The sequence below is a fragment of the Perognathus longimembris genome, chromosome 8 (assembly GCF_023159225.1).
Source record: "Perognathus longimembris pacificus isolate PPM17 chromosome 8, ASM2315922v1, whole genome shotgun sequence".
NCBI lineage: Eukaryota > Metazoa > Chordata > Mammalia > Rodentia > Heteromyidae > Perognathus > Perognathus longimembris.
In genome coordinates, this window is record NC_063168.1 from 27,735,378 (window position 1) to 27,749,891 (window position 14,514).

At 40.2% G+C, this 14,514-nt stretch overlaps 1 protein-coding gene across 3 annotated transcripts; it reads right to left on the reverse strand.

The window, feature by feature from the left end:
- Positions 1-435: 435 nt before the first annotated feature.
- On the reverse strand, positions 436-12,492 carry Tprkb (TP53RK binding protein). Of its 3 annotated transcripts, none has more exons than XM_048352753.1 (5): positions 12,392-12,492; positions 4,678-4,840; positions 3,314-3,436; positions 1,471-1,647; positions 436-688 (listed from the first exon to the last, which is right to left on the reverse strand). In XM_048352753.1, exons 2-5 carry the CDS (start codon positions 4,816-4,818, stop codon positions 602-604), a joined length of 528 nt encoding a protein of 175 aa, XP_048208710.1. In that variant the 5' UTR covers positions 4,819-4,840; positions 12,392-12,492; the 3' UTR covers positions 436-601. The 3 variants fall into 3 exon arrangements, with proteins under 3 accessions (XP_048208710.1, XP_048208711.1, XP_048208712.1); XM_048352754.1 differs by lacking the exon at positions 12,392-12,492 and adding an exon at positions 12,255-12,335; XM_048352755.1 differs by lacking the exon at positions 12,392-12,492 and adding an exon at positions 5,001-5,023.
- Between the last annotated feature and the right edge of the window lie 2,022 nt (positions 12,493-14,514).

Here is a 14,514-nt window from a genome sequence, read left to right on the forward strand (position 1 = left end):
TGTGTAAAATGGAGATAAAATCAGTATGAAGCTGGGTGAAGTGAAAACGCCTATAATTTCATCCACTCTGGAGGATCACAGTCCAGGCCAGCTCGGGGGAAAGGGAAAAGGCTTGCAGTGTGCTCAAGTGGTCTAATTAGTCCAAGGCCTTGAGTTTAAACTCCAGTACCTCAAGGACAAAACACAGTAAGAATAAAATTAATTCCTGCATGTAAGAGACTCAGAATCAGGACCCAGGGACTAGAAAGGGGGTCAGAGTAGCCAGAAGTAAAAGATGGGATACAAATTGAAAGATTTAAGAACCTCGTACACTGTAGGCATTCATAAGCATTTGCACTTTTTATTCCAGTTATATAAAAATAAAAATATTTGAAACAAAAAATAGCAACAATAAGTATCTCTTACAATAATAAAAAAGTAGAACTAGCAGGTTTCTGTGTGTTTTTTTTAATCAACATACATTAATTTTGAACCAGGAAAGAAAATTTAACTTTTCTTTTGTTTCTGGTGATACTGGGGTTTGCATTAAAGGTCTTGTGCTTGCTAAACAAGAATCAACGTTTCTTTAATGCTGGAACTTTCTGTTGATACTGAACACATTTCACAAAACATCTTTTGTTGACATTCTACAAATGATACCATCCAATAAGGTCCCAATACTCTCTTCTTGTGAAGACAGTTTATATATCTGCAAAAATTAAACATAAATTATGACTTGCTGATAGATTCGTGCACAAATAATAGTTATTGAACACATTTTATAAGTGAGCTTTTCAGGTTGAGTTAATGATAGATCATAAATATGATTAAAATAATCAAAACAGACCACAATTCACGACATATGCCAAACATCCTTTTGAAGTACAGATATGAATATAAAAAATGCCAAATTTGGTACACATACAACACAATACCAATTTTAAAAGCTGACATCTAAAGTAGCATAGTGGTACATGCCTGTAATCCCAGCACTGAGGAGGCTGAGGCAGGAGGACAGCAAATTCAAGGCTACCCCAGGCTACATAGACTCAAAAGAAAAAAAAAGATACATAAAAGCACAATCTGGATATTAAAGCCAAAATACATTTTATATTCTAAATATAATACATAAGCTTGATATTTAGATATTCACTTTCTTATCATGAAGAACGTTTTTATCAACTACATTTTCTACTTATACTTTACATAAAACCTGAACCCTCTAAGTTTTTGGTGTTTTTGTTTGTTTACTGTTGCAGTTGTTCTTACTTTGGGGTTCACTATGTAGCCTTGCTTAGTCTTGAACTCCTGTTCTGTCTCAGCCTGTGAGTGTTGCAATTACAGATGTGTTCCACCCCAGCCAGCCCACTGTAAAAAAATCTATAATTCTTTCCCAAGTTATTTTAAAAAAGTTGCTTTAGTATTTTTTAGAAGTTCAAATAACAGCGGCAGCATTGTTCTTGATGTTACACTCTATATGGATTTACAAACCTTTTTGACTTCTGTAATATTTGTTATTTCAGGAAGATTTTCCAGAGAAATCTGATAACCTTCTACTTGAGAGATTAGGTCTTCTTGATTTATCTGTTTTTCTCCTTCCTCAATGTAAACAATTAGAACTGAAGTATCATTTGCTGAGATACCAAATTTTTTCAAAGCCTCTGAAATCTAAGGGAAAAATCAAAACAATGAACCTCTCTTATGACTGAAACATCTCCAGACCTACCTTCCTCCTCAGTCAGGTTCCTTCCTGTTCTTATCCTAGTTGTCGCCTTCAATAATCCTGTCCCTAACATCTACTATTACCATCTGTAAAGTACTCTCCACTTATGCTGTACCTTGCTCCTATAGAATCTCAGCATGCCAGCACCGAGTGACCCTCCAATCATATACTCCTGACTTTACACCTACTTTTCTATCTACATTCAATCTTGTCGACTGTCTGATTCCCTTCTCTGGTTTAGCTTCTCAGTCTAGCATTTTAAAAGACCACTCCCCATCCCTCCAGAATAAATGGCTTCCTTACTGTTCCTTTGGATGGGAATTCACAATCCTGTTGTGTCATTTAACTTAGTGCATCTTAACTTCTGTCTTGTTCATCTGACTCTCCTCAGAAATATGTTTTCTTTTTTGCCCTAGAACTGTAGCTTGAACAGAAAGTGTCAAGAGTTATTTCAAATGATCTCTAAAAGATAATATTTATGTGGTAAATTTTATTGCAGATACTGGGGAATTTCATTTCCATTCCAAGTGCATTTTATGAATTTTTCTATCTTATCTATTTTATCATCATAAGCCTTCTAATTTTTCTCTAGATATTACTACTTGGTTGTGGTATTAACACTAAAATGTCATCAGCCAAAGTTCAGCCCTGAATACAGTCATATGTGAAAATGGAACTATATAACTTGAGAGGATAGGTGGAATTGGGTTGGATAGGAGGTGGAGAATAATGGAAGGGGTGACTCTGGTCAAATGCATTATAATCATAAACCATACACTGTCATGCTGAATGTTTGAAACCCCTTTGCAGAACTCTTTAAGGATAATAAAAGTAAATTAAAACACACAAGTTTCAATAACCGTGATTAAGAAAGGATTTCTAATTCAGCACTAACGCTGAACACCTGTAATCCTAGCTACTCAGAATGCTTAGCCCTGGAGGATTGAGGTTCAAAGCCAGCCCAGGAAGAAAAGTCTGCGAGACTCTACTTCTGATTAATTTGCAAAATGCTGGGCTGGAAGTATGACTTGTATAGTATAAAACCGTGAACAGGAAAGCCAAGCAAAAGCACAAGGAAGGCCTTGACCTCTAGCCTCCAGTATTGGTACAGAAAGAGGAGGTTAAGAGGGACAGGGGTGGAGAAGATGAGGAAGGGAAGGGAAGAGAAAGGAAAGGAAGATTCCTATGACAATTTCAAACCATAGAATCTTCACATGAACTGGGTAATTCTAGATACTGAATATGGAAGTGACATGTATGCTACTCTCAAGGAGTTTGAGTAAACACATAAAACATCTATGCCTAATGTTCTGTCATTTGGCTTTCTGTCAGTGTCTAAAGCAAAAACACGAGGTATCTTCCTGACCCTATATGGTAAGGACATATAATACTAGATTCATTTGGTTTAGTTAAATTTTTATTTATTCATATAGAAACTGACCTCAGAGCTTATTTGCCCAGTAAGAGGCAGTATCTAGAGCTCTGCTCATGATTATCTTGACTCATTGCTAACAAGTGTTTGCAGAAACTTAGTCTACAACTCAACATGGAGGAACAAACAAATATGTTAAGACAAGGTCAATAGAATAAAGTCAGTAAATCCTACATTACATTGTTATTTGGGGAAAGGTTGAAAATAACTTCAGTTGATAGAGTTCTTGTCTTCATTTTCCCCAGTTTGTAGAGGTGAACTGCCTTATTTGCTGCCACAAGTATCTGAAATGGATCGACAATCTAAAGAAAATAAAAAGAATTATAGAGAGGTTATGGAGCACTCTGAAAATATGCATCCAATCTTATACCGACTCCAGTGTGTCCAGTTGTTTGACTTTATCATGATTCTTATAGACTAACCTTCAAAACTATTATCTCAAGGGCTAGGGATATGTGTGTGTATGTGTGTATGGGTACACACATACATTCACTACATAAAAATTATATGTGATATATAATTCTCTAATTATTATAACAGAATTATATATAACATATGTATATATTAAATATACTATTTTAAATCTGTACAACACTTAAGACAAATAGTAACAAAAAATCAAAATAACTAAATTGAAGGCTAATATGGGAAAGGCTGTAATCTAAACATTTTAGCTATTTTGTTTTCTTTAATTCTCCAACTACTTAATGAATACAATATTATTTACACATAATCATGAAGCAACCGAGGCAAATAATGCGTGGGTTTAATTTCCAGCTCTATCCCTCCACCCAGTTTCTTGCGGTCCTATCAGTTAACACAGAAAATAGGTTTCTGACAGAATTACTGAACACTGAGTTAGGATATAAAAAGTACTGAGAACAATGCTAGGGCCAGAGTAAGTGCTATGTAAGAGCTGGTTATGTAGGTAGCAGAGCTGCAATAAGCGAGACGAACATGCTCTCCACACTCTGCTTCGCCTCTTCCACAGACACTGTCTTGCTCAAAACTCTCACTTGACCTGAGAAGCTGGAGTCTGGGTATCTGCTGGACCACAAATGGGATCAGAGGTAGACTTCAACCCTTCCTATTTCTTAGGGAAGAATAGGTCATTTTTGCATCCATGTCAAATCGACAAATTCAAGACTGGTCTATTCTGACTTGGGTAAGAACTTTTTACTTGAAGATGACAACATTTTAGGCTAATTTATAACATTGTGAAAAATCAACACTTTCTTTTTTTCTTTTTTTTTTTTTGGTGTGTGGGGGGGAATGTCCTGAGGCTTGAAGTTGGGGCTTGGGTACTGTTCCTAAATTCTTCTGCTCCAGACATGCACTCTACTGCTTGGGCCACAGTTCCACTTCTAACTTTTTTGGTTGTTGGCGATAAGGATCTCATGGACTTTCCTGCCTCAATCCATGATTCTCAGATCTCAGTCTCCTGAACAGCTAAGATTACAGGCATGAGTCACTGTTGTCCCAAAGATTAACATAGTGTTAAATGCATAGTATAGTTAATTCATTCTTTACATTCTGCACTTACCACTGTAGGATTTATCAGTGAGCCACCAAAGGTGCCTTCCAAGGCCTTTTTTCTCAAGGCTCCAGCATTTTTTACATCTTTAAATAATAGGAGAGTCACTCTACATTCAGGAAATAGGTCTAGTTGATGTGTTAACTGCATTTCAAAGACAAGCAGGAATCCACTGGGGGAAAAAAGACCAAAAGATTTATTAATTCAAAAGCTTCAATTATCATTTGTTAATTCACAAATTGTTAATTCATTTGCCAACAAATGGAAGCAATTTTAATTAAAAAATAGAACTATTAAACTAGAAAAATCCATCTCCAAAGCATATTTGGTACCTTTATGAGATGTTGTCTTTCTAATCCTTCTGTTCCCACTTCTTTTGTATTTATGGGAAAAAGTCAAGAGAGCTGAGGAGCCTGAGCAGCCGGTGCACCTCTATATTGTAGCTTGGGCCTGACCGGGCCCTGAAGCTTCCTGGAATAACTGCAGAACATGTCAGTGTGAAGCCTGAATAAAATGCAGTCTAAAATAATCAAGGTATCCAGAGAGACTTCATTTGACCAGAAATCAGTTAAAGTTAGGGTGCTTTAGCCATTGCTTATAAGACGCTTCACTGCCTTGTTTGATAATTGTGCTGTGCTGTGTACTGGAATATCAGCAGATAAATATTTGAAGTGCCAGGTGCTCCACCAGGCAATCAAGCTGCTAACAAGTTACTGTCCCAATAAGTAACTAATGTATACACAGCAGGAGGGAACTGGCGTCAAAGTCCCATGCAGCACCCCCCACTAACAGTCCCAAGGTTGGTAACAGGTGAAGGCTGACCCCAGATGTCTTTTGCAAACTTTGACTGTCTTGCTCGTAAGCGACAATGCCCCAGCTAATCATGAATAGATAATACACTAAAGGTTAACCAATTACATGTCTTTTTAACTGGGAATCCCCTAGACTTGTTTACTACAAAAACCTAGTGTAATCTGTGCTTGGGGCCTTTGTCCATCTTGGCTGTGTCTTTGTGGGCGTAGGTCTGAGCTCGAGCTTGCTAATAAACAACTCTTTGCTTCTGCATCGGAATCGGCTTCTCGGTGGTCTTTGGGGGGGGGGGGGAAGTCTCGAATTCTGGCCATTTCATAGCCAGTCCCCGGATCCTCAGATGGAGGCTCACACATGAGGTTAAAGGGCTGTTTCCCCAGTGTACAACCAGAAGCAGAATGCCAGGAATTTATGGAGCGCAGGCTTCTTAAGATATTAATGAGACCTCATAAAAAGATGCACAGAGCCAAGCACTGGAGGCTTACATATGTAATCCTAGCTACTCAGGAGGCTGAGATTTGAGGACTGCAGTTCAAAGTCAGCCTGGGCAGTAAAGTCCATGATTCTTATCTCCAATTAACTACCAAAAAGCCAGAACTGGTGCTGTGGCTCAAAGTGATAGACTACTAGTCCTGGGCACAAAAGCTCAGGGATAGCACCCAGGCCCTGAGTTCAAGCCAGGACTGGCACACACACACACACACACACACACACACACACACACACACACACACACACACACACACACAGAGGGGGAAAAAAGGCATGTGAAAAACACACCCAAATATAGCCATCCATCTTGAGTAGTGAGATTATTACATTTATACTTTCCCTTAGTTTAAAAAAAGTATGTGTATATCCTGATGAGTATGTTCTGAGTTTTCCATAGTGAGCAAATAAAACCTAAATATTTATAATAAGAAAGGAAAAAATGGCAATATTGCCAAAGGCTATCTACAAATTCAATGCAATACCCATCAATATCCTAACAGCATTCTTTAATGAAATAGAGGAAGCAATTCAGAAATTCATATGGAACAATAAAAGACCCAGAATACCAAAAACAATCCTAAGCAGAAAGAACAGTGCTGGAGGAACTTCAATACCAAACTTCAAGCTGTATTATAAAGCTATAGTAATAAAACCAGCTTGGTATTGGCACAAGAACAGGCCTGAGGACCAGTGGAAGAGAACTGAAGACCCAGAAATGAATAAAAAAACCTATGGCTACTTAATCTTTGATAAAGGAGCTAAAAGAATAGGATGGAGGGCTGGGAATATGGCCTAGTGGTAGAGTGCTTGCCTTACATACATGAAGCCCTGAGTTTGATTCCCCAGCACCACATATATAGAAACAGGCAGAAGTGGTGCTGCGGCTCAAGTGGTAGAGTGCTAGCCTTGAGCAAAAAGAAGCCAGGGACAGTGCTCAAGCCCTGAGTCCGAAGCCCCAGGACTGGCAAAAAACAGAACAAAACAAAGAATAGGATGAAAGAAAGATAGCCTCTTCAACAAAAGGTGCTGGCAAAACTGGTTCAACACTTGTAACAAACTAAAACTAGATCCTTATATATCACCCTGAAGCAAAATCAATTCCAAATAGATCAAAGACCGCAAGGTAAAATCAGATACCCTAAAAACTCTACAAGAAGGAATAGGAAAAACACTTGGGCTCCTTGGCACAAGAAGAAACTTTCTTAATAAAGGCCCAGAAACACAACAAATCAAAGAAAGGTTGGACAAATGGGATTGCATCACACTACAGAGTTTCTGCATGGCAAAGGACATAGCTTGCAAGATAAACAGAAAGCCCACAGACTGGGAGAAGATCTTTACTGGCTATACAACAGACAAAGGCCTTATATCTAAAATATAGATAGAACTAAAAAAAAAATTAAATTGCTCTAAAACAAATCCTCAAAGAACCAACTTCCCCCTCAACAAATGGGCTAAAGATCTAAAAAGAGTCTTCTCTTTTTAGAAAATGAGAATTGCCAAGAGACACATGGAGAAGTGCTATATATCACTGGACATAAAAGAAATGCAAGTCAGGGGGCTGGGGATATAGCCTAGTGGCAAGAGTGCCTGCCTCGGATACACGAGGCCCTAGGTTCGATTCCCCAGCACCACATATACAGAAAACGGCCAGAAGCGGCGCTGTGGCTCAAGTGGCAGAGTGCTAGCCTTGAGCGGGAAGAAGCCAGGGACAGTGCTCAGGCCCTGAGTCCAATGCCCAGGACTGGCCAAAAAAAAAAAAAAAAAAAAAAAAGAAATGCAAGTCAAAACACTGAGATTCCATCTCACCCCAGTAAGAATGTCCATTATCAGGAAAACTAATAATAACAGATGCTGGAGGGGATGTGGCCAAAAGGGAACCCCTGCTACACTGCTGGTGGGAGTATAAACTTGTTCAACCACTCTGGAAAGCAGTATGGAGGTTCCTCAGAAGGTTAAACATAAGAGCTCTCCTATGACCCAGCAGCCCCACTTTGGGCATCTACCCTAAAGATTACAAGAAAGACCACACTAAAGCCACCAGCAAAACTATGTCAAAACTATGTCAGCACAATTTGTCATTGCTAAAATATGAAACCAACACAGATGCCCCTCAGTAGATGAGTGGATCAAGAAAATGTGGTACACATACACAATGAATTCTATGCCTCTATCAGAAAGAATGACACTGTTCCATTTGCAAGGAAATGGAAAGACTTGGAAAAAATCATAATAAGTGAAGTGAGCCAGAGCCAAAGAAACATGGACTCTATGGTTTCCCTCTTAGGGAATAATTAGTACACATCTAGGAAAGTCCTAGCAGAAGATCACAATAGTCCAATAGCTATGCCAGTATGATCACATAAGATGATGCTAAACCAAATGAACTTCAAGTTATGGAAACAAGTGGTATATTACTGTTGTAGTTATTTTCAATATGCCATGTGAAACCGTGCCTTTTTTTCCTCTTTTTTTTTTTTTAAATTGTCAAATTGATGTACAGAGAGGTTACAGTTTCATACGTTAGGCCTTGGGTACATTTCTTGTACTGTTTGTTACCTCCTCCCTCATTCCCCCCTCCCCCATCCCCTATCCCCCCATAAGTTGTTCAGTTGGTTTACACCAAATGGTTTGCAAGTATTGCTTTTGGAGTCGTTTGTCTTTTTATCCTTTGTCTCTCGATTTTCATATTCCCTTTCACTTCCCTAGTTCTAATACCAGTATATACAGTATCCAGTGTATTCAGATGAGATATAATGATAGCATGAGTACAACCACAGGAAGGGATACAAGAGGATCATCAACAAAAGAAGCTATGGTTTCACATGGCGTGTTGAAAGTAATTACAATAGTGATATAACACTCGTTTCCATAACATGGAGTTCATTTCACTTAGCATCATCTTATGCATTCATAGGGGCATAGCTATTAGGCTCTTGTGTTCCTCTGCTGTGACTAGCCTAAACCTGTGCTAATTATTCCCTATGAGGGAAACCATAGAGTCCATGTTTCTTTGGGTCTGGCTCACTTCACTTAGTATAATTTTTTCCAAGTTCTTCCATTTCCTTACGAATGGGGTAATGTCATTCTTTCTGATACAGGCATAAAATTCCATTGTGTATATGTACCAGATTTTCCTGATCCATTCATCTACTGTGGGACATCTGGGTTGGTTCCATATTTTAGCTATGACAAATTGTGCTGCGATGAACATTGTTGTGCTGGTGACTTTAGTGTGTTCTTGTTTGTGGTCTTTTGGGTAGATGCCCAAAAGAGGGACTGCTGGGTCATAGGGGAGTTCTATATTTAGCCTTCTGAGGAATCTCCGTACCGCTTTACAGAGTGGTTGAATCAGTTTACATTCCCACCAACAATGAAGTAGGGTTCCCTTTTGGCCACATCCCCTCCAACATTTAGGTCTTTACTGGCCATACAACGGACAAAGGCCTCATATCTAAAACATATGCAGAACTAAAAATATTAAATTCCTCCAAAACAAAACCACAAAGAACCAACAGCCCCCTCAACAAGTGGGCTAAAGACTTAAAAAGTGACTTCTCTGATGAGAAAATGAGAATGGCCAAGAGACATATGAAAAAGTGCTTTACCTCACTGGCAATAAAAGAAATGCAAATCAAAACATTGAGATTCCACCTCATCCCAGTAAGAATGTCCTTTTTCCTCTTTTTTTTTTGTACTCCCTTCCCATGGTTTTACCTGTGGCATCACTGTAACTGATTTTAGTGCCCTGGATACTGTTTCGGAACTAGGGAAGGGAAAGGGAATACCAAAATTGAGAGACAAAGGATAAAAAGACAAACCAATGCAATAATACTTACAAAACAATATGGTGTAAATGAACTGTACAACTCATGGGGGGGGGGAAGAAACTAGGGAGGGAGGAGGCAGGGGAAAAATGAGGGAGGAGGTAACAAGTTGGATAAGAAATGTACTCAGTGTCTTGCCTATGAAACTGTAACCCCTCTGTACTTCACTTTGACAATAAAGAAAAAAAACGCATACATTCAAAAAGAAAAGGGAAAAATATCCTGTGTTTTTAACACAAGGGGAAATGAAACCTTAGAAGGCTTCAAACTAGTTTGTTTAGTGTAATTTGCTCCCTTAGGCTGAAAACTTCAGAATCATCATTAGGTGCTGTTATGTTTTGTCCTCTGTGAAGCTGATATTGAAATTTAATTCCCATTTTAAGATATTAAAATGTGGGGCTAGCTGGGGCCTCTGAAAGGTAATTTAGACTTTGCCCTCATAAGGAGATTAATTAGAGACTCATGTAATTAATGGGTTGGTAGTCTATAGAATGAGGAGGTCATAAAAGCCAGTTTGGCTAAGTCTCCTAAAAAAGTGAGTTTGGTAAGTCTCTTAACATGCCCTCTGACACCCTCAGGTGTCATGGCCCTTGGACCAGATCCATTAGCCAAAATAAATACATTTTCTTGTAATAAAATGCCCTAACTTACTGTAGAATTAAGCAACAGAAAATGTACAATAGGCCTGGGGATGTGGCTCAGTGGTAGAGTGCTTGCCTAGCATGCATGAAGCCCTGGGTTCAATTCCTCAGTACCACATACACAGAAAAAGCCAGAAGTGGTGCTGTGGCTCAAGTGTAGAGTGCTAGCCTTGAGCAAAGAAGCTCAGGGACAGCACCCAGGCCCTGAGTTGAAGCCCCGGGACTGGCAAAAAAACAAACAGAAAAACAAAGTACAATAAAAGGTACCATATCTAATCACTAGTCTCGAATACTGTTTATCTTCTAAATACAGTAGTCTTTGTGCATTTCTCTCCTATACCCACTGCCAACATCTCTTATCCGTAGCAGTATCCTCCTAAGAGTGATCTCAATGAAATCTTTGCGCCCCTATTACCCAACCTCTGCCAATAGGCATAGTGATCCCTTCAATATGTAAGGTTAGGTCAGGAGAAGTGAACCCTGGGAATCAGAAGCTAGAAATCCAGAAATAAATACTAACAAATAGCTTGGCTAAAAGCACATAGACACTGTTTTCTTTGCTTTACATCTCGCACTCCCTCAATAAACTGACACATTTAATAAAAAAGGGGAAAAGAGCAGCTTTCTCCCTCTGACCTTGTTTGCTTGCCCAAATAACTATTGTGCTTTGGGGAATTGAGCAAGAATATGTTAAAGAAATATGTTAAAGAATATGTTCAGGGGGTAGTGGGAGGGTGAGGAGGTGTACTCTTCAGAAATGACTACCTTGGGCACAGAAAGTATGTCAATAAAACTATGTCTCAAGGGTAGACACTTGTCTTGAAGGAGGAAATTGGCAGAAGTTGTGAGGGTAGGGAACCTCCAGACCACAGGTTCTGTAAGGCCCACAAAATCATCTTCTACACAAGGGGGCGTGTATGCTCTTTATTGACTGCTCTCAGGGGTGTGCTTGTATTGATTTTTTTTTTTTTTCTGGTATCAGAGTTTAAACTCAGGGCCTTAAATTTACCCATTTTTTGGTCATGGATGGAGCTTTACCACTTGAATCATGCCTTCAGTCCAGCATTTGCTGGTTAATTGGAAATGGAGTCTCTCACTTTTCTACCTGGGCTAGCTTTGATCCTCGATCATTTAGATTTTAGTCTACTGAATAGGTAGGATTACAGGCACGAGCCACTGACTCTAGGTTTGTTGGTTAATTTTGTATGGCCCACGAATGAAGTTATAAATATCCAAAAGTCTCTTCGCAGTAAAAGTTTCCCATCTCTGAAAGGAATGTTCAAGTATTTGTCATAATAATCTAAATTTCATAAGCAAGTCAACCTTAAAATTTCTCGGGCCAATTGATAATACTGTGTAAACAGCAAGAAACAGTAAATATAAAGATAATCAGATCAAAAGATGAACATTTTTTTTTTTTTTTTGGCCGATCCTGGGGCTTGAACTCCGGGCCTGGGCACTGTCCCTGAGCTTTTTTTTGCTCAAGGCTAGCGCTCTACTAGTTAAGCCACAGCGCCACTTCTGCCTTTTTGTTTATGTGGTACCGAGGAATCGAACCCTGGGCTCCACGCGGCTAGGCAAGCACTCTACCGCTAAGCCACATCCCCGGCCCCAAGTAAATAAAAGCTGGATGCCTGTGGCTCATGCTAGTAATCCTGAATTATAGTTTGAAGGCAACAAGGGCAGGAAAGCCTATGAGACTCCTATCTCCAATCAAACACCAAAAGAGTCAAGAGTGGACTGTGGCTCATGAGGTAGAACACTAGCCAAGGTCTCCCACGGCAGCGGCGTCGAGGGCAGATGCTCCGGCCCTCACTTTCTGGGCTGGCTGCGAGAGACTGAGAGCAGTACCAGCAGACAGGACCGTAAGTATCCGCGGAAGAAAGCCGACAGCGCTGCTGGGACACGCCCGGCCGCCGGCAACCCCGCTGCCACCTCGCGGGCAGAACTCACCCTCCGCTCGCGGTCCGTCACGGAAGCCTCCCTCCCGGACACAAAGCTTCCAACTTCCGGGACCGGGCGCAATCCCCGCCCTTCCTGGGCACCGGACCTATCCAGATCCCGGGCGGTCCTAGTGCCCTTCTTAGGTGTGCGGACCTTTTTCCCCCGAATCCTAGGTTTGGGGGCGGACACGAAGGAGAACGGGCATTTTCGTCACTTCCGGAGGATGCGGAAGCAGTTCCCCCCACTCCGGGCCAGAGCCGGAAGTGAGGGTAGGGTTCTAAGTATTGGCTTTGTTTCTGTTTCTTCTAGTGAGAAGAACAATGCTATACACCAAATGAGTCCTGCATTCGTTCCCCACTGCCTGACATTCCACCGTTGTTCTTCTGGGCAGTCAGGCCTCGATTTGGCTCGCGCTCTCCCAGCGGGGGCGGGGGGCGGTGCGGGTGAGAGAGCTGATTTCGCCCCGCGGGGGACTGGAGATGGGTGTTTCACACATGGATGGAAGCAGTCCAGTCTCGTTCTTTATCTACAGTAGCCTCAGAAGTCTGTAATCTTATATAAGCCTCTCAGGCTAAACAGGTTGTAAATGACTTTCTTTTTTTAAAAGCCCATAAATCAGGTTATAAATACAACGCTTAGTAACAGTGTCACCCCTTTCTTCATTCTGCCCTATTCCCCACCTCCCCAGACCCACTTTTTGCAGTGTACATTGAATACAATGATTGCATTTGCTCGGGCTTCCTCTCTCCATTCCTGTGCCGCCCTCCCCCCCAAGATGTTTCCACTTCCTGGTTTCGTTTTGATAACTGTACAGTAATTGTCCAGAGTAGTTATGCCTTTGGATTCCTCCCCTAAGTATACCCTCTTTTAGTCAGTTTGTGTGCATATGCATCAAACCTTGTATAAGTTAACACACACAGTTGTTTTTGATCTAGCTTTCACATGAGAGAAAACACGTGGTTTGTCTCTCTGAGCCTGGCTTACCACTGTAACATGAGTTTTTCTAGGTCCATCCATTTCCTTGCAAATGATCTAATATTCTAATGGATGAGTAAAGTTCCATTGTGTATGTGTACCACATTTTCTTGATTCACTCATACATTGTAAAGCACCCGGGCTCTTTTCATAACTTGGCTATTGTGAATTAGTGTATCAATGAACATGTGAGTTGTAATGTTCTGAATAGATGCTCAGGAGTGGTATGGCTGTTTAGTCTTTTGAGGACTCTCCAAACTGCCTTCCAGACTGGTTGTACTAGTTTGTAAATGATTTTTTCATTTTCTTTATGGTTGGGGCCCTTTAATACTACTTGTCTTTGCCTGGAAAGACATTGCTATCAGGTGGTTATGTGCCAGTCTTGCAGTATTACTAAACAGGATAGTTAAGACATCACTCCAGGACTGGAAGAGTGGCCCAGGGTGGTACAACACCAGCCCGTGAGACAAAGCATCCAATCCTGAATTCAAGTCTTCAGTCAGGAAAAACAAAAACAAAATCACACCAAAAAATAGGGCCTTATGTACCACTAAGTTACATTCTTATACTGATTTTTTAAAAGTTTATAATTTTTTTAACTTTAAAAAATTAATTTAAAAATTTTAAAGTTGGGCTGGGGATTTAGCTCAGCGGAAGAGCGCCTGCCTGGCAAGCGCAAAGCCATGAGTTCGGTCCTCAGCTCTGGAAAACAAAAGTCTATAAAAGACAAAACAACAACAACAACAAAAATTTTAAAGTTAAAAAATCTGTATTTGTTATATCACAGTTGTAACTACTTTTAACGTCCCATGTGTATCTGTAGCTACTATTATTGACGATGTTCTTGTATCACCTTCCCATGGTTGTACCTACACTATCTCTGTAATCTTATCTGAGTATATTGGAAACCATGTATACTGGTATTAGAACTAGGAAATTGAAAGGGAATACCAAAATTGAGAGACACAGGGTAAAAAAAGAAAAACAACTACAAAAGCAATACTTGCAAAACTGTTTGGTGTAAGTGAACTGAACACCTCATGGGGGGAAAGGGGGAGGAGGGTGGGGGGGTACGAGGGACGAGGTAATAAACAGTACAAGTAATGTATCCAGTGCCTAACGTATGAAACTAATCTCTCTGAACATCAGTTTGATAA

Coding starts and splice junctions, on each gene's coding strand:
- Tprkb (XM_048352753.1), bottom strand. CDS start 4,818: ATGCAGTTAACACATCAACTAGACCTATTTCCTGAATGTAGAGTGACT. Junction 1,648..3,313: donor ACCTTTCCCCAAATAACAAT/GTAATGTAGGAT, acceptor TTTTTCCCTTAG/ATTTCAGAGGCTTTGAAAAA. Junction 689..1,470: donor ATATTACAGAAGTCAAAAAG/GTTTGTAAATCC, acceptor TAATTTTTGCAG/ATATATAAACTGTCTTCACA.